At 45.1% G+C, this 22,612-nt stretch overlaps 1 protein-coding gene across 1 annotated transcript in view; it reads right to left on the bottom strand.

Annotated features, from left to right (window-relative positions):
* Positions 1-22,612, bottom strand: part of LOC102430899 (dynein heavy chain 8, axonemal) — a 99,894-nt gene that overhangs the window by 57,036 nt on the left and 20,246 nt on the right. The window contains exons 13-22 of the mRNA XM_006104123.3: positions 20,116-20,253; positions 18,770-18,897; positions 18,281-18,452; positions 16,462-16,617; positions 15,432-15,587; positions 13,227-13,409; positions 9,963-10,068; positions 7,931-8,183; positions 7,415-7,605; positions 2,529-2,650 (exon numbers count right to left, since the gene is read on the bottom strand). Coding sequence (XP_006104185.1) covers positions 2,529-2,650; positions 7,415-7,605; positions 7,931-8,183; positions 9,963-10,068; positions 13,227-13,409; positions 15,432-15,587; positions 16,462-16,617; positions 18,281-18,452; positions 18,770-18,897; positions 20,116-20,253 — 1,605 coding nt within the window. The remainder of the gene's footprint in view (positions 1-2,528; positions 2,651-7,414; positions 7,606-7,930; positions 8,184-9,962; positions 10,069-13,226; positions 13,410-15,431; positions 15,588-16,461; positions 16,618-18,280; positions 18,453-18,769; positions 18,898-20,115; positions 20,254-22,612) is intronic.

Below are 22,612 nucleotides of genomic sequence, written 5' to 3'. Positions count from 1 at the left end.
TCTACATTTTTCTTCACAATGACTCAAACCATGTGGAGATTACTATTCTCTTTCAGTTTTCCCACTGCTTTTCTCCACTTTCACTACGATTAGGACCATGAATCAATTACACTAAATGACTGGGCAGGAAAAAATCACAGACCAGGGTTTCTGGACCTACTGACATTTGGGGCCAGTTATTTTTTGTGCAGGGCGCTGTCCTGTGCACTGTGGGATGTTTGGCGGTATTCCTCACCTCCACCCACTAAAAACCAGTAACACCCCTCCCCCAATTCGGGACAATCAAAAATCTCTAGACATTATAAAAGCTCCCTGTGGGAGGTTGGGGGTAGGGGCTGGGAGTGGGGAGAGGAGTGGGCACAGAGTTGCCCTGAGTTGAGAACCACTGATAGAGACCATTCTGATAAGCAAACCTCCAAATGGTGACCTCTACGTAACATACTGATAGATGGCACAGTCAAAACTTCCATGTTCCTAGTGACCCCTGCCCTGAGGCGTTAGACGGGAGGAGGGAAGAGGTCTCTCCAGGAGCTGGTCCCGGGCACCTGCTCCTGCAGCGCATGGGGAGAGCTGCGGGGTTTTAGAGGCATCACGGTGCTCGGTGAAGTTCAGCCCCGTGAAAACCAGGGACAGACGCTGCGTGACGGCGAGCCTGGCATCCGCAGGCGGCCTGGTTGCTTAGGCCGTGTTTGCAAGCGCGTTTAAAGAGCAACGGTCAGGTCAGTGCTAACAGCAAACAGCAAATCAGCACAGAGCAGAGGCTGCGTGCCACCCCCGAGCCTGGTCCTTTCTCCTCTATTCTCCCCGCTTTCTCCAGAGGCATCGAGAGGAATAGTTACCCAAAGCCCACAGTTTAATAGCAAAATAATGAACCCAGTTGCTCCAACTTTGTCCCTGGGACACTGAAAGGTGGAGGAGGATTTCTGAAATGTTTCACAGCTGCCGTCTTTCTCCGGGCTCCCCGCAGCTGGCTGCTCTCACAGAATCAGCTTGGCACACGGCCAGCAGGCCTGGACGCTGCTGGGGCCCGGCCCGCCCTACTGCCCTGACCCCAGCGCACTGCCACTCACAGCGCCCCCTGCAGGCCTCCCCCACACTAGCGGCCAGAGAGAGGGAGACAAGAGGGTGTTTATTCCCAACCTTCCAGCTGCTGATTTTGACTCTTCACAGTAGCGCTCCCAGGCGAGCTGCACCTATCATGAGCAGTGGGCTGACTTCCAGCCCCTGGTCGCCCACCTCCGTGCCCCACTCCTTTTCCTGGTCCTCTCTCCTAGCAAATTGTTAAACAGTTTGGCCTGAGAAGCCAAGGTGGGGCCGCTGCTGTTCGAGGCTATTTTTGTTTCAATCGCTGACACCACTCAGCTGGGAGACTCTCCCCTTCCTTCCCACAGACAGGCCAGCGCGGGCTGCCCGGTGGCAGGGCCCCGTGAGCTTCTGCACTGTCCTGAGAGCAGCCCTTCCCCTCACACCAGGCCCAGCTCCAGTGTAAAAGGTTGCGGAGAAATAGCGCTGCTGTCAGGAAAGAGCATGAGGTCCAATGACAGCTTCGCCCTTCATCGGCCACATGGAGACTCCTTAACCTCTTTGAGTCTCGGTTCTCTCATCTCTAAAGCGGGATCAACAATGCAATGAATACGCATCTATCAACAATTGAATCTAAAAAGCAAAATAAACAAGCAAGGAATCTAATGAACAAAATAAACTGATGAATAAAACAGAACCAGAGGCGTGGAAACATGGAACAGCCTGACGATTCTCAGAGAGAAGGGGAGGGGTGGGTGGGAAGAGACTAACCAAAGAACATGTATGCATTACCTGTGGACACAGACAATAGAGTGGTGAAGGCCAGGGGGGCGGGAACCAGATGGAGCGGGTAATGGGGGGGGGGAGAGGGAGACATCTGTAATACTCTCAACAATAAAGATTTTTTTAAAAAATCAGAGGCAGAAGTAAAAATGTAACAGCATCAATACTCTACAAAAAGGATCCACCGCTGGTTCCGATTCTGACAGTGATTCAAGCACCTGTGAGTGACCCACACCCAGCACAGAAGGAAAAGGCAGCTGCCTGCACCTCCAAAAGGTTCCTTCTGAGAAACCCCACCTCCCGACCCCCTCTGTCTATACTCTCCCTGGCAAGCCACGGAGCCTTAAAGCTACGCCACTGTGCGGACCCTTTTGTGTGAGGACTTGTCACCAGGAGGTCTCCAATTTAAATGGCCCGGGTGGCCCTAGCCGGTTTTCCCAATGGTTAGAGCGTTGGCCCTCGGACTTCAAGTCTCGGGTTTGATTCCGGTCAAGAGCACGTATGTGCCCTGGTTGCAGGCTCAATCCCTGGCTCAGGTGAGTACGGGAGGCAGCCAGCCGATGTGTCTCTCTCACATCGATGTTTCTCTCTGTCTCTACCCCTCCCTTCCACTCCCTCTAACAACCAATGGAAAAAATATCTGTGGGTGAGGGTTAATGACAACAACAAATGGCCTGGGTGTGTTTGGGTGTAGAGATCTGCGCTTTCCCGCCCTTTATTACCTGGTTCATGATTTCTGCGAATTGCGGGAGCTTACTCAGCTCCACGAGGTTCAGCCAGGTCATGTCAAGGATCCAGCGGAAGGGCTTGGGAGGGCAGGCCTTCAGGTCCAGGGCTGCTCCGCCTGGGGGAGGGGGCAGCAGGACCAGGTCAGCTCCGGCTCCATTTTTAGAACCCCCCTACCCCCCAAGTCATAAAAATGAGATAAACATATTACAGAAAAATATGGGAAAACTGGAAAATAGTCACATTACAGAAAATGTGGTTATCCTTTTTGGGTACATTTCCTTCATGTCTTACTGTTTTATTTACTGATTTGCTCCGTCTTATAAAATACAGATGGTGGGAATTCCTTGTCATTTTTCTCTGCAAAGAACTGTTCCAGGTGGTTGTGGTTGTTTGCCTTTTTACTGTGTGTTAACAGTCTGCAATGTACCATTTTGATATCAGTGAGTAGGCTGATCATCCCATGTGTGATTTTAAAAATCACTTCTAAGTCATCACCCCTCCAGAAGTTTCATATTCAGTACGATGTGTTACCAGGTCAAAAAGACGGGTAGATGGATAGATTGACATAGTACAGCTGTGGGGTTTTAAGGGAGTAACTAATGATCAAATCATCCATCCATTCATTCATTCATTCATTCAACAAATACTTATTAAGTGTTCCCTGTGTATCTGGCACATTCCAGGCACCGGGAATAAAGCAGAGAAAATGAGCAAGGCCCTGGACTCACAGCATGTGAACAGCATGGGTCGTATTTTGAAGCCAATCACAAGTCAACGAACACCCCCATTGTGACCGGTTCCCACCCAGTCACATGACTACTGTTACAACTTCAAAATCCCTCTGTTGCATATCTTTAGTAATGTTTTATCATAATACTTCCAGCTCTGTTTTTCATTCAGATTATGCAAAAACGGTGATTCTGCCACTTTCAAATCCCATTATCCTGAAGAGCTCCTGGAATCCCTCCACTTCATAATCAACGCTCGGGGGGTGGGGCGGGGCACAGGGCTCCGCTCCCCCTCCAGCACCTTCCTGGGATGGGGCATGAGCTGAAGTACCCCTTTCATGCCCAGCCCCTCTGTTCCACCCTTGGGGCAGTGACTCTGAGGCCACCACACCTTTAGACCCGCAACCGTCCTCACCACCTGCCCTGTGCCACCTGGAGAGGGAAAAAGCCCTGCTGGGCTCTGGTTCTGCCAACACCGAGGTTACCGGAAAGCAACCGCTGGAGTCGGCTGGGGACCTAAGGGACTCTGCTTCTCTGACCGGGGAACAAGTCATCCATCCTTTTCTTCTCCGTTGTTTCCAAAACAATGTGTTCATGGACCATAAGCCTCAAAGGCACCAGCAGAGGCGTTCAGGCTGCAGCAGAGTTTCGGGCACGTGCACCTCAACTAACCGGACGGTCTCTCCCCAACACCCACTCTAATACTTGAGAGCGGCAAAGACGGGGACAGAGAACTCAGTCTCTGCCTCCTCTTCCGCCACAAGGCCTAACAATACGTGTTTGTGTGCAGAAAGCTTAGGACAGTCTTGGCCCACAGTAACCGCTGGGCAAGCATTAGCTGTGGGTTTGACATGAACTGTCTGATTTGGAACGCAGGTCCAGTCCAACCCGGAGGGCAAGGGCACACGCCCTAAGGTGTCTTTTGTCCGTGGTTTACAACAAAAGAAAGACGACATCTTTCTACAGAAACTGGGCAGGGAAATAGCATATCGATTACTCTCTGCTGCAGGATTGCCCTGCTATCTGCTTCATGTTTCACAGTGTCCGACACTGTCCATTGAAACAGAACGTCAAAGGCACCTTCCAGAGACCGAAGAAAACAAGTGGGAGTGGAGGCAACGGGAAGGTCCTTCCGGGGAAATCGAACACTTCTGCTGTGATCAATAAGTCTTCCTTCTCCCCCTGAAGCACTGGGTTCAAATGATTTTTAAAAAATCAGTGATTTAAGGACCATATGTGTTAACCTTGAAAAAACCATTAAAAACAAAGTCATACCATCTTTTAAAAAAATAATTTGGTCAAAATGTAAGCCGGTTCAAAACTAATACAATAAGCCAGCTTTGGGTTGTTTTTTAAAAACACACAAAGCCTCTTTTACTGCTGAGCTGACTATACGTTTGCTAACCAACCTATCAGACACTCCCCAATTCATCTTCCTGAAGCACCGCTCTGTTCGCACGACTTCCTGCTCAGGAAGCATTGGATGGCTCCCTGTTGCCCACTAGATGCAGCCCAAACTCCTCGAACTGGCGCTGCTGGCCCTGTGCAATCTGCTTCTCCTGGCTCTCAGCTAATGAAACGGGGCACAGATGTGTTCTCACCACAACCCCGATGTGCAGCCTTCTTTTTTTTTCTGTGTCAAATCTAATTCTCCTCGCAGATTCCTTCCCCGCTGTGTTGCTGTGTTTCTCAGCCTCTGCTGACTTACATACTTAGTCTCCCAGAATCCCGCCTGTCTCAGGTAAGAGCACGGTTTGGCTGGGTTTGCTGGGTGGGGAGAGGTGAGGGGGGGAGGGGTGCTTGTGTCATGACAGGGAGGGGCCTCAGATCTGCACACACCCTCTCGTCTCTACCAGTCTCAGTCCCAGGCCCGGATCCTGCCCTGTCCCCTCTGAGCACGTCCTGTGTGACCTGCAGGCGCAGGGGGCTGTCATCCACAGGGACTGGGCCTGTCTCTGGTCAGAGGTCCCAGGCCTCTGGTGTGCACCAGCCCCTCCACATTCCATGTCCACGTGCCTGCTGCCAAACCTCACGCTTATCCGTCCGGCCACTCCCTCACACTGCTAGGCCGGGGCAGAGTCTGCTCATTCCCTGGTTCCAGCCCTGCACACGTCGTACGCACCACACGGCCACCAAACGCCCACATACAATTCAGACACCAGCTCCTCCAGGCGTCCCAGGACTGAGAAAAATATGAACCCCAGGACATAGTCTCATTTCCTTTGAGCTACAAGAAAGAAAAAGTCAAAGAAGACATTTCAGTGAGAACGCAGAACGGTTTACAACGTTTCTTATCCGGGAACCTAACCTGGGCCTGAGGAAGAAATGAACTAAAGAACACGGTCGAGTAGCGAGGCCTGGCTCCTGCCTGCCTCTCGTCAGCTGGACGATGAGGATAAAGCGCATCACGTCCCGGCCCCTTGCAGCGTGAACTTGGAAACACTCCGCATTTTCCTCCTGGGTGGTCTCCGCTGACCCACGGCCTTGGTTGTTACTTCTACGCCCAACGTGGCCGCGGTCTGCCTTCTCGTCTGTCCGGCCTGCCGTCTGCCTGCTGGATGCCTCACATCCCACGTGTCTGCGCAGTCACCAGGCCTATGGGAATGCCCAGTCCCCTGCTCCCAAGCCCGTGGGAGCGCTGCAGCCCCTGCTCTCCGTGAAGCTAGGTGTGGCCACATGTCTTGCTTCGGCCAATGAAATATGAGCGTTAAGTGACATGTGTCCCTTATGGGATAACTTCTAAGGGCCAGGACACGATTGCCACATCCGTCCCTCCGCCTAGTACTTACGGAGGCAGCTGGGATTCCTGGGTGACCATACACGCATGTTGGAGCGAGAGTGGAGGGTAAGTAAACCTTTGCTGTGTTGAGCCATTGGAATTTGGGGGTTGTTCTTATGCCGACTGAAAAGTGGGTCCCAAACTCACTCATTGTTCCCCGACTCTGACACGCCTGAACTAGCTCCTCTCTCAACCAGGCGGACGGGAAATCTCCGCACAGACCAGAACCTCGGCTCTGACCCGCCTCGTGGCTCTGGTCCAGTGCCTGTCCCTGCTATGACCCTCACCTGTTTCCTCCTTCCTACTCCCATCGCCTTTACCGCAGGCTGCGGCACGGAGATTGTAATAGACCCCTCCATCCTCTGCTCTCTAGCCCATGCATGTCTGCCTGAGTGACCTTCCCGGAGGACAAGAAAAGGTTCCGAACGGCCCACAGCACCACCTCCACGATGCCTGGCTTCTCGCCAGATCAAGAAACCCCTTCCTCTAGGAACTGAGGCTCCCAGTTCACGCACTCCCCGAGTTTCCTCCTCACGCTTTTGTCTCTACCGTCAGGGGCCACTCAAAGGCCACTTTCTTTTTTGGAGGGTGGGGAGGAGCAGCAAGAAAGTGATTTATTAAACTATATACAGAGGGCAACACCATAAAGAAAAGATTGAAACATTTCCCCATGCGTCAAATAACCTGACAAATTCCTGACTTACCCTGCAAAGGTGTGTTTTCCAAGGAGCTTTTCTGATCTCACCAAGCGCATGTAACCTCTCCCTCCTTTTAGACCGAACGTGTTGTTCTTATCGTTCTCATCACACTCAGGCAGTTCGGCTTTGTTTTGCAGTTATTTTATCCCCTGTATGAGGCTGCTATTTCTCTTAAAACAATGTCTGCTTCATCTTTGTATCCCAGACACTAGCATGCTGGGTGTGCATAGCACTTGTTTTGCTGAACTGAATGAAAATACTTTTGTCTTAGTTATATTTTTACACGGAGATAAGCAACGAATGGGATTAACTTCAACTATGAGCCCTCACATTCATTCCTGCCTGAGGAACCGCTCTCCTGCACTGGAACCCTCACCACCAGCTGCACTTTCCCACCCCTCGGCATCCGGGCCTCCTCACCACGGGCAACAGTGACCAACCTTCACGTAATTACATAACCGAGAATCATAGCGTTAACACAGCCCTGGAGTACGCTACCTTGAGTAACCAGAGCACAATGAATGGAAGTCAGAAAAAAAGGGGCATAGATAAAGAGCTTCACTTTCCTGACAACATAACTGCTCTACTATGTTGTAGAAATTAGTTAACAGCCCACCCGAGAGCGCATCAGAAGCAATATCCTTTACGTCACATCCATATTCCAAACCCTTCACCTTTGATGAGAGCGTGGAACTCTCGGTGCTTCACTGTTCCTCTCTGGAGGTCGATCTTCAAGGTCATGAGGAGCACGAAGAGGAATTTGTGGTTTTCGTACAGGCCTCTGACAGAGTATGTAAACACTTCGTATGTCAGGTACTCGATAATATTTGTAATTCTCTTTTGAGGGAGTGGAGACTTCTCAGATCTGCAATACATTTTAAAAATCAAAGAAGTAGGAATACAGTGGGGCCTTGACTTACGAGTTTAATTCGTTCCGTGACGGAGCTCGTAACTCAAATTACTCGTATGTCAAATCACTGTGACGTTCGCTGCGCCAACTAGCGGTGGGGTATCTGAAGCTGGCTCGTAACCCGAATTTTAGCTCGCAACTCAACTCAAAGCAAAAAATCAGCCGAGAGACGGCTCGTATCTCGAAAAACTCGTTAGTCGGGACACTCGTAAGTCAAGGCCCCGCTGTATAAACAAAAGTGTTTAAGTTGCTGCTCTGGGGGGAAGGTCGCGAGGCCCACCTGGCCATGGACTGGTCAAACAACTTCAAGAACTGGGCCAGGGAGGTCTGGTACATGATGTTGACCATGCTCATCTCTGTGATGAGGAAGTAGAGGATGCTCCCGCGGGTGGCCGCCGGCCGGAACTCCTCCTGAGCCAGGTTGATCTTGACCTCCGTTTCCGCGGCCACGTGCAGCTTTTCACTCACTTCAGCTGCTGTCAGCTTGGTGGTTCGGAGGACACCGATGAGAGACTCATCATCTACCAAGGAGCCTAAAAACCCAACAGGAAGAGGGTGGGAACTGTAGGACACAGGCGGGGAAGCTGGAAAGCCAGGTGCCTCCCTTCAGAAACCTCCCCGTTAATTTTCAACCCCATTTCTTCAGAGCTCAGAAGGCTTCTAGTCTAGCTACCACCCGATGCCTGAATTCCTCCAAACATTCCTGCAAGGGTTGTCCCTCTCGCCACCTAGAAGTCTGCATCCCCAAGGCAGCCCACCCCAGGGACCTCCCCTGTCACCTCCATCGTCACCCTGATGGCGCCCTGCAGTGTCATGAGCTCGCCCGCCCGCCCAGCTGGGCTCCCAGCGGCGCTGCCCCGAACGCTGCACACCGGCTTGCAGGCTAATGGTGCACTCTCCACTGCTGCCTTAGAGAACAGCCCTTCCACTGGCAGGAGTGTCTCCCCAGGAGAAAGACCCTAATTTTATTTTTACCCTTCATTATTGTTTCTAATAGATAGAACATGTTTGTGACAGTGAATTTGATTTTGAGACATGGAAGGCACTTTGGACATGCTGAGCGAATGGCCACGATGTCTGCAAACAGCAGTGCTCTGGCCTAGCCCAGCGTTCAGGGCAGGGCCTGAGCTGCTGGAGGGCATGGAGCTGCTCCGATGGGCACTAGGTCCACAGATGGAATCCAACTTGCAGTTAACCTCACAGGAAAGAGACCTGGAGCCAGCACACTCTTGGCCCGGTCAGGAGAGGAGCCCTCAGCCATCTTTCTAATATTTAGAATCCCCAGAGGAACCAAATGGTAGGAGAACGCACTGCACCAAGAGACAGACAGACTGCAATTAAGGCAGAAAATGGGACTTCCGTTCAGGTCACCTGGAAGGTGATGCTAGGGACTGCTGTGAGAGAACACATAGTGTTCTTCTGTGAGGTTAAGATTTTTTTTTTAATCCAAGGATTAAAGTGCTATTGGGAAGTATTCATCATTAAACTTCTAATTAATGGTAGAATTTACATGGCATTAAGCTGCCTACTGTAGTGTTTGTTGATTTTATTTCCTTTGGATAAAATATTTTTACATACTCAGAGAGAACACATCCCCAAATCAGGGGGTGGTTCGAGGATCTGACTGCCCAGGCAGAACCTGACTTCTAAGTGGGAGGTCAAGTCAAACCAAGCGTAAGCTGGGTCCTCGCTGGTTTGGCTCAGTGGATAGAGCGTCGACCTATGGGCCTGGGTTGCAGGTTCAATCCCCGGCCCTGCCCTGGTTGGGGCATTGATCTCTCACATCGATGTTTCTCTCTCTTTTTCCCTCCCTTTCACTCTCTCTAAAAAAATAAATGGGAAAATATCCTCAGGTAAGGATTAACAACAACAATAAAAAAAAAGGGTCAACGGGGCCTTGGGTGCTGAAGTGCCTCCACCACAGATTACACACCTCAGAGCCCATGTGGTGATTACATTTCAACGCCAGTTGAAAGCGTGAATCTAAAAAAAATAGATGGAGCCCATTCGTTTCCGTTGGGCAAGCAAATTAGCCTATTATGAGTTACCTAGCTCTACTGGGAGCCCTTCCTTTCTCAGGAGAGAGCAATTATATCAAGAAAACGGTTATTCTCAAATGCGCAGGCCTTGTTTGCTAATTCAGTAATCAGATTCCCTGCCGCCCCTCTGTAATGTCTCCATGGGAATTGCCTCGCTGGTCTTTGCATTGATAACTGTTTCCTAACATCTGTCATCCTGGGGCCGCTGAGAAGAGGATACAAGAAATCCTTCTTCAGAATCCATTATTTGATGATGTCGTGATAACACAATACCTTTTGTAGCACTTAATTTGTAGAGGAGATTATCTTCAAGTTCTTTCATCTTCCGCTTATTGAAAGTCACGTCCTCCAAAAGTTTAACCCTCTCAGACTCTAGCTCCTGTTATTAAGAGACACAAAACAACCTCGGAATGTTACCAGTTATTACCGTAAATCCAACTTACTAGTGTTTATTACAAACTTTTAAAAGTGTAACCCCAAATGCCTTTTGAATGACAGGAAATTGCTACCACTAGTCAAACCTATTTTTCCATATTTTTGTTTCTCTAGACAGGTTTTTTTAAATTATGCCCAGTAGCATTTAGTTTCCATAGCACTTACACGGGCGTGCATGTGATTACCTTGCTAAAATAATTTTGCCCAATTATCCCCAGCTGTCTTTCCAGCTCTCCGTTTATTTAAATTAGAGCGTCCAATTCTCTTGGCCCTGTGTCCACATTGGCTCTGGGAGAAATGTTAACTTTATTTGCAGTCAGAAGTGGTAGAAACAAAGAGGCATTAATTAATACCAAGAAACCACAAGGCAACCCAAGCCAAAAGTGAGCTCTTCGCTTGGGGCCTGTCTATAGGGACTCCAGGTACCTGGTTTGGCATAGCCAGTTGCCAATACAAATCCATTTTCCATTATTTTGCAGCTCCTTCTACAACAGAGGCTAAATTGGATGTTTGGGAGGTATATTTTTCATACATAAATGATGTGTTTTTTAAAATTACATTTTGAAAATTTCCCAGCTTTCAGAAAAGTTGCAAGACTGGTACAATGAGCTCTCACAAACCCGTTACTTAGGTTCACCAAATAGCATTTTGCTTTATCACTCTTTCTCTATATATAATATTTATTATCATCATTGCTGAACCATTTGCCAATGTTATGATCCTTTCTACCTAACATCTTCAGCAAATCTCCTAAGATCCAAGACATTCTCTTACATAACTATAGTGCAATTTTCAAACTTAGAAATTTAACGTGGATATAATACTCTTGCTAAATATAGAGTAAACTTAAATAGTCTCAGTAACATTCTTGATAGCACTCTCTTCTGATTTTATGCAGAATCACAACTTGTACTCCGAACTGTGTTTTTAAACTACTTAGCTGAGGAAGTTTCTTGAAAAACTGCTTTGGAAATTCCTCCATTTTCAGGTCTTCCTAAACCAACCTGTCAATCAAGAGCCACAGCACAGCACCCATCGGCATACCTCCCACGACGTGCGTCTCAATTAGAGCCGTACATCTAACGGGCAGGAACTTGTCCTACGCGTTCTTGTATTCTTGGCAGCACTTACCTCAAGGCTTTGCAGAGAATGGACTCAACCCAATAAGTATTTGTTAAGTTAAAATGTGCTGAATTTACTCATCAACTTTATTTTACGTCCGGGGAAACTGAGCACCCAGAAATATTAACTCCAAATAGCATTTCAATATAATATGCATAGCTAGCTACTGTCAGAGAAAGGCCTAACAGCCTTGTTATTCTACTCCAAGACCAGCGTATCCAGTGTATAATACCATTCACTATCAGGTTTGCAGTATGTGATGAAGTGGCAACGAAGAGCTGAAGAGCCTGGCTGTGATTGCAGGGGAATAGCTAATGTATTGTTTTCATTAGCATAGTCACCCCTGGGTGGCAGTATAGGAACACGTGGACAAAATGAATACCGTTAGCTTCCCTGTCGGTAAGATACAGAAACACAAGCATCACGGTACAGTGGATGCTTGTGAGCTTTACAGCATGACCTGTAACGTTTACCGAGGTCTGGCAGGGCGGAAAGCCTGTGTGCTCTCACAGGTTAAGACCCTATTCTCTCTGGTCTCCACTTGTTCACCTGTAAAACGGGTTTCAGAGCAGGTTGTTAGGAGGGTGAACATAGCAGTCAGGAGGTCTCCTGCAGACTAAGTGTGCATTGTGTTTCTCCAGCAAGCCTGGTGCGAACATCTTAGCACATCATTTGAAGAGGGAGTCCAGGCCTAGAAGAATGAGTGTAGGCGCTCTGGGACACGGAGGGGCCCGCCTTACAGAAGCTAGTGTAGCCTACATGGGGGATCTGGACCATTGAGGAATCATCCTGGAACAGACTGACAGCACCAAGCAGACCACAAAGGAAGGACTAGTTTTTACCAGTTGACACCACGAGGCCTTAAGAAGTGATGGAGGGGCCCGTGCTCTCTCTGCCTGGCTGTGGAAGTGGAATGGATTCTCTTTCTGGATTGCATAAGCCCTGGGTTGTTTGTTGTTAACTAGGATCAAATGAGCATGGAAGCTGGGACTGTGCCCTTCCCTCCGCCAGACTGGCCGCCCTTCCAGGCCTGCACCAAGTGACCATCTCTATGAACGAGGTAGAATTTCACTTCTCCTTTTACTATCTCTCTCTTTTTTTTTTTTTGTGGTCAGTGTCATTCCTCCTTCCGTTTTTGAATGTCTTTCCTCTCTGTTTGTGTCCATCTGTTCGGATCTCTTGCCTTTTTTCCTTTCCTTGTCCTGTCTTCTTCTGCCATCTTCTCACCCTCCCATTTTATGCCTCTCTGGTCTTTCTATTTCTAGCCTTGCCTTTCCGCTGAACCCTTAATACCAAAATTAATTATATTTGTGCAAATATATTTTATATCTGCAGATATAGAAAATTATATTTTGTGCATAGCATTTAACATTTTCTGACATTTATCCTAACAATTAGTTTAATCTTATTTTAATTGCTCTTAGAATCACCCCATCTTAAGTTGTTCTTTGTTTGATTAGAACTCTCAATTATACTTAAATATGTTCCCTGCATTAGTGCAAATTTCACTTGATTAAAATAAAAGTATGGCTCTCCATATTATTAGATTATTAGATTGTAGTGGTTGAAACTACTACAGTGGTAATAATACTCATTCAGAGCAATTTCTTTTTCTCCGGAATCATTATTTTATCAAACTTTTCAGTTATATCCAAGACCATCCATCCACAGGACTATAAAGATGAAAGTCAACATACCCGAAGGTTTAAAGTCAGATGTAGGAAGTGGAAATAGGGGTGTGAATGTGTGAGTGTGTGTGAGTGAGTGTGTGTGTGTGTGTATGTGTCTGAAGTTAGAGGAGAGGTAAGTTAGTTACATGATTTCCTGACAGGATTTGAGACTACAAAACAAATATTTATGTTAACAAAAGTAAACAGGATTTATTTAATTTTTTTTGTCCATAGACTTAACAATTTCCTAATAAAGTTTAAACATTTATTATAGTTTAAGTCAAGGTTCTTTACCTTGAGAAATTATTACCTGTTTCTCTGTTAGAATTACTCTCCTTAGTAACTGATTCTCAAGCCCTTTCATCGTAACGGTGAAGTCAATGACTGATGTTTTAGCATTGATCTCGGGGGTAAAGGCAGGGTTCGGTAACTTTGTAGTAATATAAAGTTTAAATGAATCCATGATATCACATTCCTTATCACCGACTTTCACCTACGTCAATGCAAATAGAAAGTTTAAAAAGGCTTAGAGGACAGGACTAGCACGATGGGTTCAACTTAAGAAATACTTTACCAGAGGCTAGTGCTGTGAACTTGGAGGAACTGCAAAAGAAAGTTGTGAAATTTTAATCATTGATCTTAAAGAATAAAGCCTATCCCTTTAGAATAAGTTACATTTCTGGTCCTGCTTGGAGATGTTTTTAGCCATAACACCAAGCAAATTCAATGAAAATTTTATCCAAGACAAATGTTGAATAAAGAAAAACTCAGTCAAAGACTTGACTGTTTTTTCCACTTGAGAAAATTATTTCCTGCTATGGAAATTTGTCGTGTTTATAGAATACATAATTTCTTCTTCCATTTCACAGTCATATCTGAAGCACATTTAACAACAGAAAGGGTTAACAAAATTTTCAAAGAAAAAACATGCCAACGTATTTTTCCCACTTAACAACAGAAAGGGTTAATAACATTTCCAAAGAAGAAAAATGCCAATATAATTTTCCAGAAAGATGGCATTTATCTTAAACACTACAATCTGCAGTATATTGAAAAACAACAGGTTTTGCTGTCTAAAAATTAGGTGGAGCCGTGGCTGGTTTGGCTCAGTGGATAGAATGTCAGCCCCAGGACTGAAGGGTCCTGGGTTCAATTCCAGTCAAAGGTATGTACCTTGGTGGTAGGCGTGGTCCTTGCAGGCTTGATCCCCGGTCCTGGTCATGCAGGAGGCAACCAATCAGTGTTGCTCTCTCACATCGATGTTTCTCTCTGTGTCTCTCCCCTTCCTTCCACTCTCTCTTAAAAAAAAAAAAATCAATGGAAAAATATTCTCAGGTGAGGATTAACAACAACAAAAAAAAGTCAGGTGGAATTTATAACATTTCTACATGAATTAGATTTTAATCTTAATCCACATGCTAGGGGGGCTAGCACATTCTCAGGCAGCAGGCCTTGGCGCTGCGGTTAAGAATTGGGGGTCTTTTAAAGGACTTTCAGGAATGGCGAGTCTGCAACCTCCTTTGGCATATTAAACATGGCATATAAAAGAATTCACATTATGAAGAAGTTTTTTCTACACAAATCTCTTTGTTTAGTGAGGAAAATTTTTCAAATTTCAAATTTTATTCACTGATATTCATAAAATTCAGTTGTCCAAATAAAAAAAGTTCAACCAGAAAGGCTGTCATTCATCAAAAAATCAAAATCCGAAGAAGCCTAAAGATAGAGAATGACCAATGAAAGAAAAAAACAGACTGAAAACAATTATAATAAAAAATCAGGAACACTATTCCATAGCTTCCAGCAAAGTCCATGAATTTAGACTGAACGTTAAGAGAGAAATGAACAAATCAATGTTCATAGACTTTATTAAAATGCTATTTTCTCCAATAAAATATAGGTTTTATTGTATAGATGTATATATGGCTTACAAAACCAATTTTCTTGGAGTTGCTAAAATACATATAATACCTTATTATTAAGACTAAACGATGTCTTTCCTTAATATATTATTTAGTTTCAGTGAAATGACTACTCTTAGCAAGAAATTGCCCTCCCCCTATATTTTTTATTAAAATATATATGCTTATCTATATATTTTAATATTTCTAATATTGTACTACAGTATGTATATATTTTTAATATACATATATATATTAATATTTTTATTGATTTCAGAGAGGAAGGGAGGAGAGAGAAACATCAATGATGAGAGAGAATCATCGATCAGCTGCCTCCTACACGCTCCACACTGAGAATCGAGCCCACAACCCGGGCACATGTCCCGACCAGGAATCCAACCATGACCGCCTGGTTCATAGATCGATACTCAACCACTGAACCACGCCAGCCAGGCTAATACTATGTATTTTTAAAGGAAACACTGAACATGAGTTTGGAAATTATTTTTTCCAGGATACCAAATACTTGAAAGAAATTGCCTTTACTGCTATGCTCAAAAAGATAAGTAGATGTCACCATTATTCTTTTCTTTCTTGTTTTTCACAAAGCTCACCTTGAAATTGGTGCCTGATTTAATGAAATTCTTTTCTAACACATTGTCCAGGGCCGGGTCCAGCTCTTCACGAATGTCCTCGATGAGCAGCGGTCGGCCCAAGGAAAGGCTGTCCTCCAAGTGTGTGCGGAAATACTTATGGTTCAGAGATGTCACCTAAAAACAAGAGCTCATCACTCTACAAATGGCACAAAGAATGTGCCTCCTCCTCAGTGGAAACCAAGAGTTGGCTACAAATTTTGAGGGCTATTTGGGAAGCCTTGTTTATAAAAATAAAAGCAGCAATTTTCAAAGCTCGGTGAGTCGTGGCCTGTGAAGTCCTGGGTGTGTAACGGGCTCTCTGTGATGGAAAGAGGAGGAGAGGGGCGCTCCTCAGACCCAGAGAATTCTTGACAAAGATAGTGTTGGATGTGGACTTTGAGATATTTAAGATTTTTACCTGCGATGTAAGGGAAGTGGGCAGTGGGGTGGAGAAAGACATCCTCATTAGGAGAAATAGCACAAGCAAAAATATGGATCCAGGAGGCTTAGAACCGTGTCTAGGAAACAATGAACAGTCCACCTGGGAAGCTGAATTGAAATATCAATGGTGATGAGATCCCCCCGGGGAGTCAGGAGGGCTGGAATCCTGTCCTTCACTTTCAGGAATGAAAATGAACACCTTATTAGACACCAACCCCAACACTGGACCCTCGTATGCTATGTAGTACCGAGTGCCTGAGCGAGTGATGCAGGTGGCCCAAATCACAAGTTCTTTGGCTGCTTTCCCTGTAAGGCCCAGGATAGAAGCCATATCCCACATCCACAATAGAGCCAGGGCAATGGACAGAGAGGGGAGAGTGCAATCAAGGGAGAGCACAAAAGAGAGAAAATGGCAAAGCCTTTGCCCCAACCCCTGTTACAAAAACTCAAGGGTGTACATTAGCAAACAATTACAGAGATGACAACTTTGTGACTGGCAGATTCAATGGAAATTTGGGGGATATTTCATGATTTCAGGATTACTTTCCCTGCACCAAATGGTACACACCTGCAGGTCATTTTCTTTTTCCTTTGATTTAATCCAAGTTTTGCCTTGAGTTTGTGGATCTATGAGGAGTGGGTATCTGGTGGCCTTCGTCACAATAATGCCATTCTGAATCGAGAGGTCATCTCCTGGTAGACCCTGCAGTCCCCACTCGCCAATCTGAATGACAGGAAGTGGACATGGCCATTCGAAGGAGAACGAGAAAGCTTTCATTAGTAGTTAAAAGCACCACAATATAAAAGAATTTAACATTTGGACATTTATTTTTCCATTGAGAATGTGCAACAGGTACCCAGAAAAAAACCCCAAATTTGTAAATGTGAACCAAGTAACATTAAATTAAAAAAAACAGTAATAAATAAATCCTTTCTCTCATGATGCAAGACTAGGTTTAGTTCTGTATGTTATATTTTCATGCTTGAGTTAATATTGTTAAATTGATTACATGAAGCTTGGTTGCTGAGCATTCGGAGAACACAGGGGCTTAAAATATGGTGAGGCTGGCTTTGTGGGTGGGGTCCAGACTGGCTAAAGGAGGCAGAGGTAATGGTTACAGGTGATAAGATGTCAGAGAAGCCATAGCTGGTTTGGCTCAGTCGGCCTATGGACCAAAGGGTCCCAAGTTCGATTCCAGTCAAGGGCATGTACCTCAGTTGTAGGCTCCTCCCCAGCCTGGGCCCTGGTCGGGGTGCGTGCAAAAAGCAACCAATCCATGTGTTTCTCTCACATTGACATTTCTCTCTGTCTTTCCCTCTCTCTTCCATGCCCCCTAAAAAATCAATGGAAAAATATCCTCGGGTGAGGATTAAAAAAAAAAAGAAGAAGAAGAAAAAGAAAGATGTCAGAGGAGATAAGCCCTTGACACTTCCCCTTCCTGCCCTTGGTTCTGCTTTTGTGAGGTCTGGGGTTGCGTAGCTGGAGGGAGAGAAGTCAGGAGAGACAAGATATTATATTGGCAGGAGCTCATCAATGACATTTAAAAGAAATATTTCTTTTCCAAAATCAGAGGGAATTGCCAGCCTGCTTCCACGTGTCCATAAAATCACCCGAGATCCAAGGAACCAACCAGCCTCCGCCTTCAAAGGCCATAACTAATAAAGAATAGCCTGGCCCACTGAGTCTCACCAGTGACCCACTATATTCAATACCTGATCGAGTCCCTGTCAGGACCATGTCAACATTGTTTGAATTGGAAAGACTAATTTTTAAGTAGAGAGAACATGCAATTAGTAGCATGGTGTCTCTAGGGCAACTGGGGAGCATATTCACAAATCAGAAAAGCAGCTCATGAAGACAAATGGCCTGGCAAGCGTGTACTGCCACCGGAGCCCTGCAGGGGGCACTGGCAATGGGCAGAGGCGCCAAATTCCCCACGAGGGAGGCTGGGGAGGTAGGTCACGCTGTTCCTCAGTGACACGGAGCGTGCTGCTAATAAGGGATCGCTAATGACCAAGAGAAGGTTAATATCAGTGCTTGGGGCCTAGCTAATGTCTGCATTGGCCTGGGATGTTTGCGAGAGCACGTGGTTTAGTAGGATGGTGTAGGGCTGTCAGGAGAGCTCACGATCCGCCTGTCTGTAACTCACAAATGGCCTTTTAGTTCACAGCAGTGCAACTGGGACTCATTGGAAAGGAGGATTTCTTAAAATGCAGAGTAACTTTTATACAACTGAGAAAATCCATTTTTGGAGCTCGTAAGCATTTTCAAACAATCTTTTCAATTAAATGAAAAGAGAAAAAAAAAGTAGGTATACCTTGATTTCTTAGTAAGAAATAAAATGAGACTGAAATTCAAATAATGTGATGAGGACAGAAACACTCACTGTTGGAGGATCCACCAGCATTGAAATGAGATTCAGGTTTTCACTGAAAGGAATCTTCCGCGCCCGCAGCTCCAGCTCCCACAGCTCTTTAAGCAGGTAGTTCCTAAATATCTGATTGAAAGGACCGAGGTAGGAGAGGAATCCGGTGCACAGCAGAATGTCACCCACGAGCCTGTGGAGGAGAAAACACAGTCACCCTCCACAGTGGAAGGAGTTGGAAAGGCCACACGGCTGAGCCTGCGTGGAGATGACAGGTGCCTCACAAAAGGTGCTTCCCTCTCTGTTTCACCGAGAGCGAGAGCGAGAGCGCGGAACTTAAGCTGCAAGCAGTTTCTTGGACGGAGGGATTCGGCGATGGGTATGTGGAAACGCCGCCGGAGAAAGCTCTTCACGGGAGATGGGTTTTACATTCTCTAGCGTCACAAAGAGGTGGCCTTTGGGGTGGTGCCCGAGATGGAGAGCGAGTATAACAAAGACCGAGATGCATACCTGTTAATCTGAGCTTTGAACTCTTTGCTTTGCTGAGTCCATCGGATCTTCTCTCCACTCAGGCCGTCGATGAGGGTGGAGGCTGCCTGCATCTTTTTCCGGCACATGTCGGCATCGTTGAGCAAGTCCTGTGTTCATACAGGAAGAAGGTCTCAAGAACTTCTTAAATCCCTGAATTAAATACCCATTATATTCGCCTGTAAAATACCTGGAGGAATTTCTTAATGTGTAAAATTAATATAATCTAAAAATACCGTGTAAGGGAAACCTTACCTGTTAAATTCTGGTAATTTATTCAGTATATAGTTATTTTACATTACAAAATTTCAAGAAAAGCAATTTTGTAAGCTAGAATACAAATCACATCAATTAAATAGTATTTTTATGGGGGGGGCAATGAGGGGATAAGGACACATATGTAATACCTTAATCAATAAAGAAAAATTTTTTTAAATAAAATGAAATAGTATTTCTATTAAATATTTTCAAAATAGAACCAAAACAATAAAATATAGTGCTTTTAAAAGACTTGGATTTAATAATAATTCTGAGTTCTTTGCAGTTAACCAAGATTTTCCCCCAGAAAATTTCTACACAACAGTCGTGTGCCGCAGGCAGCTTGCATCCGCTCACAAGAGCCAATTGTGAAAGTTGTAGGGAATGTGTGCTGGTGTTAAACAGCCGTTATTAAAAATTAAATTATGTAAACTTATAAGTAAACAAATCATATTAAAAGAAAAGGTAACGGATCACCAAAACCCATCACCTCCTAATTACTTACTCCGTCTCAGTGTTACCTAGTTGGGGTTGCTAGGCCCGCTGTGTCGGCATGGTGGAAATCGTATGTTGTGGTGCTGCTGCTGCCACATGTTTTTCCAAATCTGGGTTCAGTGTCCTCACAATGACAGCGTAAAAGTGGCAGTGATGGGTAGACCCCAGAAGTGAGCAAACCCTCCACACAGGGCCTTGTTCTTCCCCTGGCCCCTGCCTCACAACCAGGCCACCACTTCACATCTGACCTCAGAGGTCGGATCAGGATCCCCAGTTGATGGATAATTGAGGACAATTACCCTCAACTTCACAATTAATAAGTGCCTGAGCGGGACCTGAAGCCCAGTTTCCCAACCGCAAAGTCGGTGCCGACGTCACAGTTCCCCTTATGGAAAGTGATGGTTAAAAAGAACTTGGAGTGTCAAAGATCCAAAATAAATAGACATCGCTAGCAGGGAGGGGCATTCAGGTAAATCTTTTCGGTCACACACATGGACCTAATTTCTAAATGCAACATACTGTACACTTGCGTAACATTTCCATACATTTCCTTCGCTTTGGGTACTTAATCTCACCATTTTCTCATTCATTGCCGCATCGAATTTTGCTTGCACTTTATCCAGCTCGGCTTGTTTCTCATCAAGCAGTGCCTGCGCCTTCCCCAGCTCAGCATTGGCGACCGCTAAGCGGCCCTCCTGCTTGGCCAGGTTAGCCTTGGAAGGAAGAGGGGGTGATTAGACACCTGACTTCCATCGGTAGGTAAACCACACTCCCCATGATGTTGCCCTAGATGTCTGGAGGTCACCCGTGTCAGTGCTTTCAGCTGGGGAAGCAGAGGGTCTTGAAGACACTTCGTTAAATTTCTTTTTCTTTTAATTATTAATGTTCACATGGACACTGCAGCAATGTGTAGGAAGGAGAACAAAAATTACCCGTGATTTTACCCAGTGACAGTCTGAGTATCGTATGAAGAGGTTGATCCCTGGCATTTTGATTGCCCCTCCCGCCCCCTCCCCCACCTAAGGTAGTAGAATCGTTTCCCTTGTCCTTAAAGCCTTTTCGTGAACATCGGTTATATAGCTGCATAATATGCAGTTTGGATGCATCCTTTTCTGTACTCTCAGACACCCCCCCCCTTTTTTAATTGTTATAAAGCAATGCGGGGATGAGTACTGTTGGGAATGTAAACATTGTGGATGGTTTCCTTGGTAGAGATTCTTTGAAGTGGAATTACTGCCACAGTAGTTTTCCATCTTTTTCTAAGTCTTACAACATGGTAATTATAGCCGAAACCAGTTTGGCTCAGTGGATAGAGCATCGGCCTGCGGACTGAAAGGTCCCAGGTTCGATTCCGGTCAAGGGCATGTACCTGGGTTGCGGGCACATCCCCAGTGGGAGATGTGCAGGAGGCAGCTGATCGATGTTTCTCTCTCATCGATGTTTCTAAGTCTCTATCTCTCTCCCTTCTCTCTGTAAAAAAATCAATAAAATATATTAAAAAACAAACAAACAAACAAAAAAAACAACAAAAAACATTTAAAAAAAAAACAACAAAAAAAAACATGGTAATTATATTTCCTTGTACATATAAAGTAATTAATCAGCAAAGTAAGATAGCCCAAGAGCCTTCTGGCATAGAAGTTTTTTGAAAATTTTCTCAATTTCTTTCTCAGTATTTCATTTATTTGAATTTAGCCCTTTTCCCCAGGAAATTTTCACTTCATTTAGATCTTCTAATGTATTTACATAAAACTGTGTACAACTTGCTTTTTAATTACTTAAATCTACACATCTGTGATTATATGGATTTCTCTTTCTATTCTCATTGGTTCTATATTTTCTTCTTGATTAAATTTTCTAAGAATATATTTTGTTTTTGCAAAGCACCATTTAGTTCTAGATTTACTCATTAATTCTACTTTATTCTCTTCTAATTTTTAATGTTATTTTTATTAGCTCTATTCCACTTTCCTCAAACTTTGTGCATATGTGTGCTTATAAGTGAGTATGTACTGGATTTAGTATCTTTGATTCATTTAAAGGTAAAGAACGTATCATTTTACCAACTCAAAAAAGTTTTGGTAGCTAGCTGTTTGTCATCATTTTCTAAATAAAAGTGACTGATTTTTTAAAATGTAAACTTTCTAATTTTATTGCGTATTATCAGAGAACAAGGTCTCAGTGATTTTTGCTTCTGGGAATTAAAGCAAGGTCTTCTTTTAGCATTGAACATGACCTATTTTTGTAAATGATTCTTGGACAGTAGCAATCATATTCTTTGTTTATATTTTAAAAAGTTCAAGTAGCAATTCAAACTTTAAAATAATATGGTGTAAAACCTCTCTATAATTAATTTATGCCTACTCAGGATTGGATAAATAATTTGCAGGGCCCCGTGCAAAATGGAAACGTGGGTCCTTGTTCCAAAATTATTAAGAACATCAACAGGGTGACAGCAGAGCATTTAGCCAAGCGCAGGCCCTTAACACAATGTGCATAGGTCACACCCAGAGAGCCAGCGCTAGGCCCACCCCATCTGTGCTGGAGTGATGTTGTGTGCCACAATCTCAAATTACAATATTATTTTTATTAATCTCCACCTAAAGTAGTAATGGATTTTGCTTTATGTACCTAATCTACACTAATAAAAGAGAAACATGGTAATTAGCGTACGACTGCTACCCTTCCCATTGGCTAATCAGCATATCCTTATGCAAATTAACTGTCAGCCAAGATGGTGGCCGGCAGCCATGCACTGAAGCAAACAGGGAGGCTTGCTTGCTCCAGTGACTGCGGACTCCAACGTTCCCCGCCTGAATTGCTGGCCTCTCAGCTGCAACTCTAAGCAACTATGTACTATGTTGCAAATAAGAAGCTAAACAAAACCCCAGAAACCGGCTTTCAGTCAGCCAGGCTTCAGCCAGCCTGACCGCAACATTGTATCAATGTTTTCAGCAGCGAGGCCTCAGAGCTAAAGCTGGCCCAGAATAAAAAAAAGAAAAAAGAAAAAAAGGAGCGGTTGGGAGCTTCAATCACCCACCAGCCTGAAAACGGCCCTCAGCACCCTCACCC

Source organism: Myotis lucifugus, unplaced genomic scaffold (assembly GCF_000147115.1).
Source record: "Myotis lucifugus unplaced genomic scaffold, Myoluc2.0 scaffold_545, whole genome shotgun sequence".
NCBI lineage: Eukaryota > Metazoa > Chordata > Mammalia > Chiroptera > Vespertilionidae > Myotis > Myotis lucifugus.
This window is presented reverse-complemented; position numbering and strand designations above follow the sequence as displayed.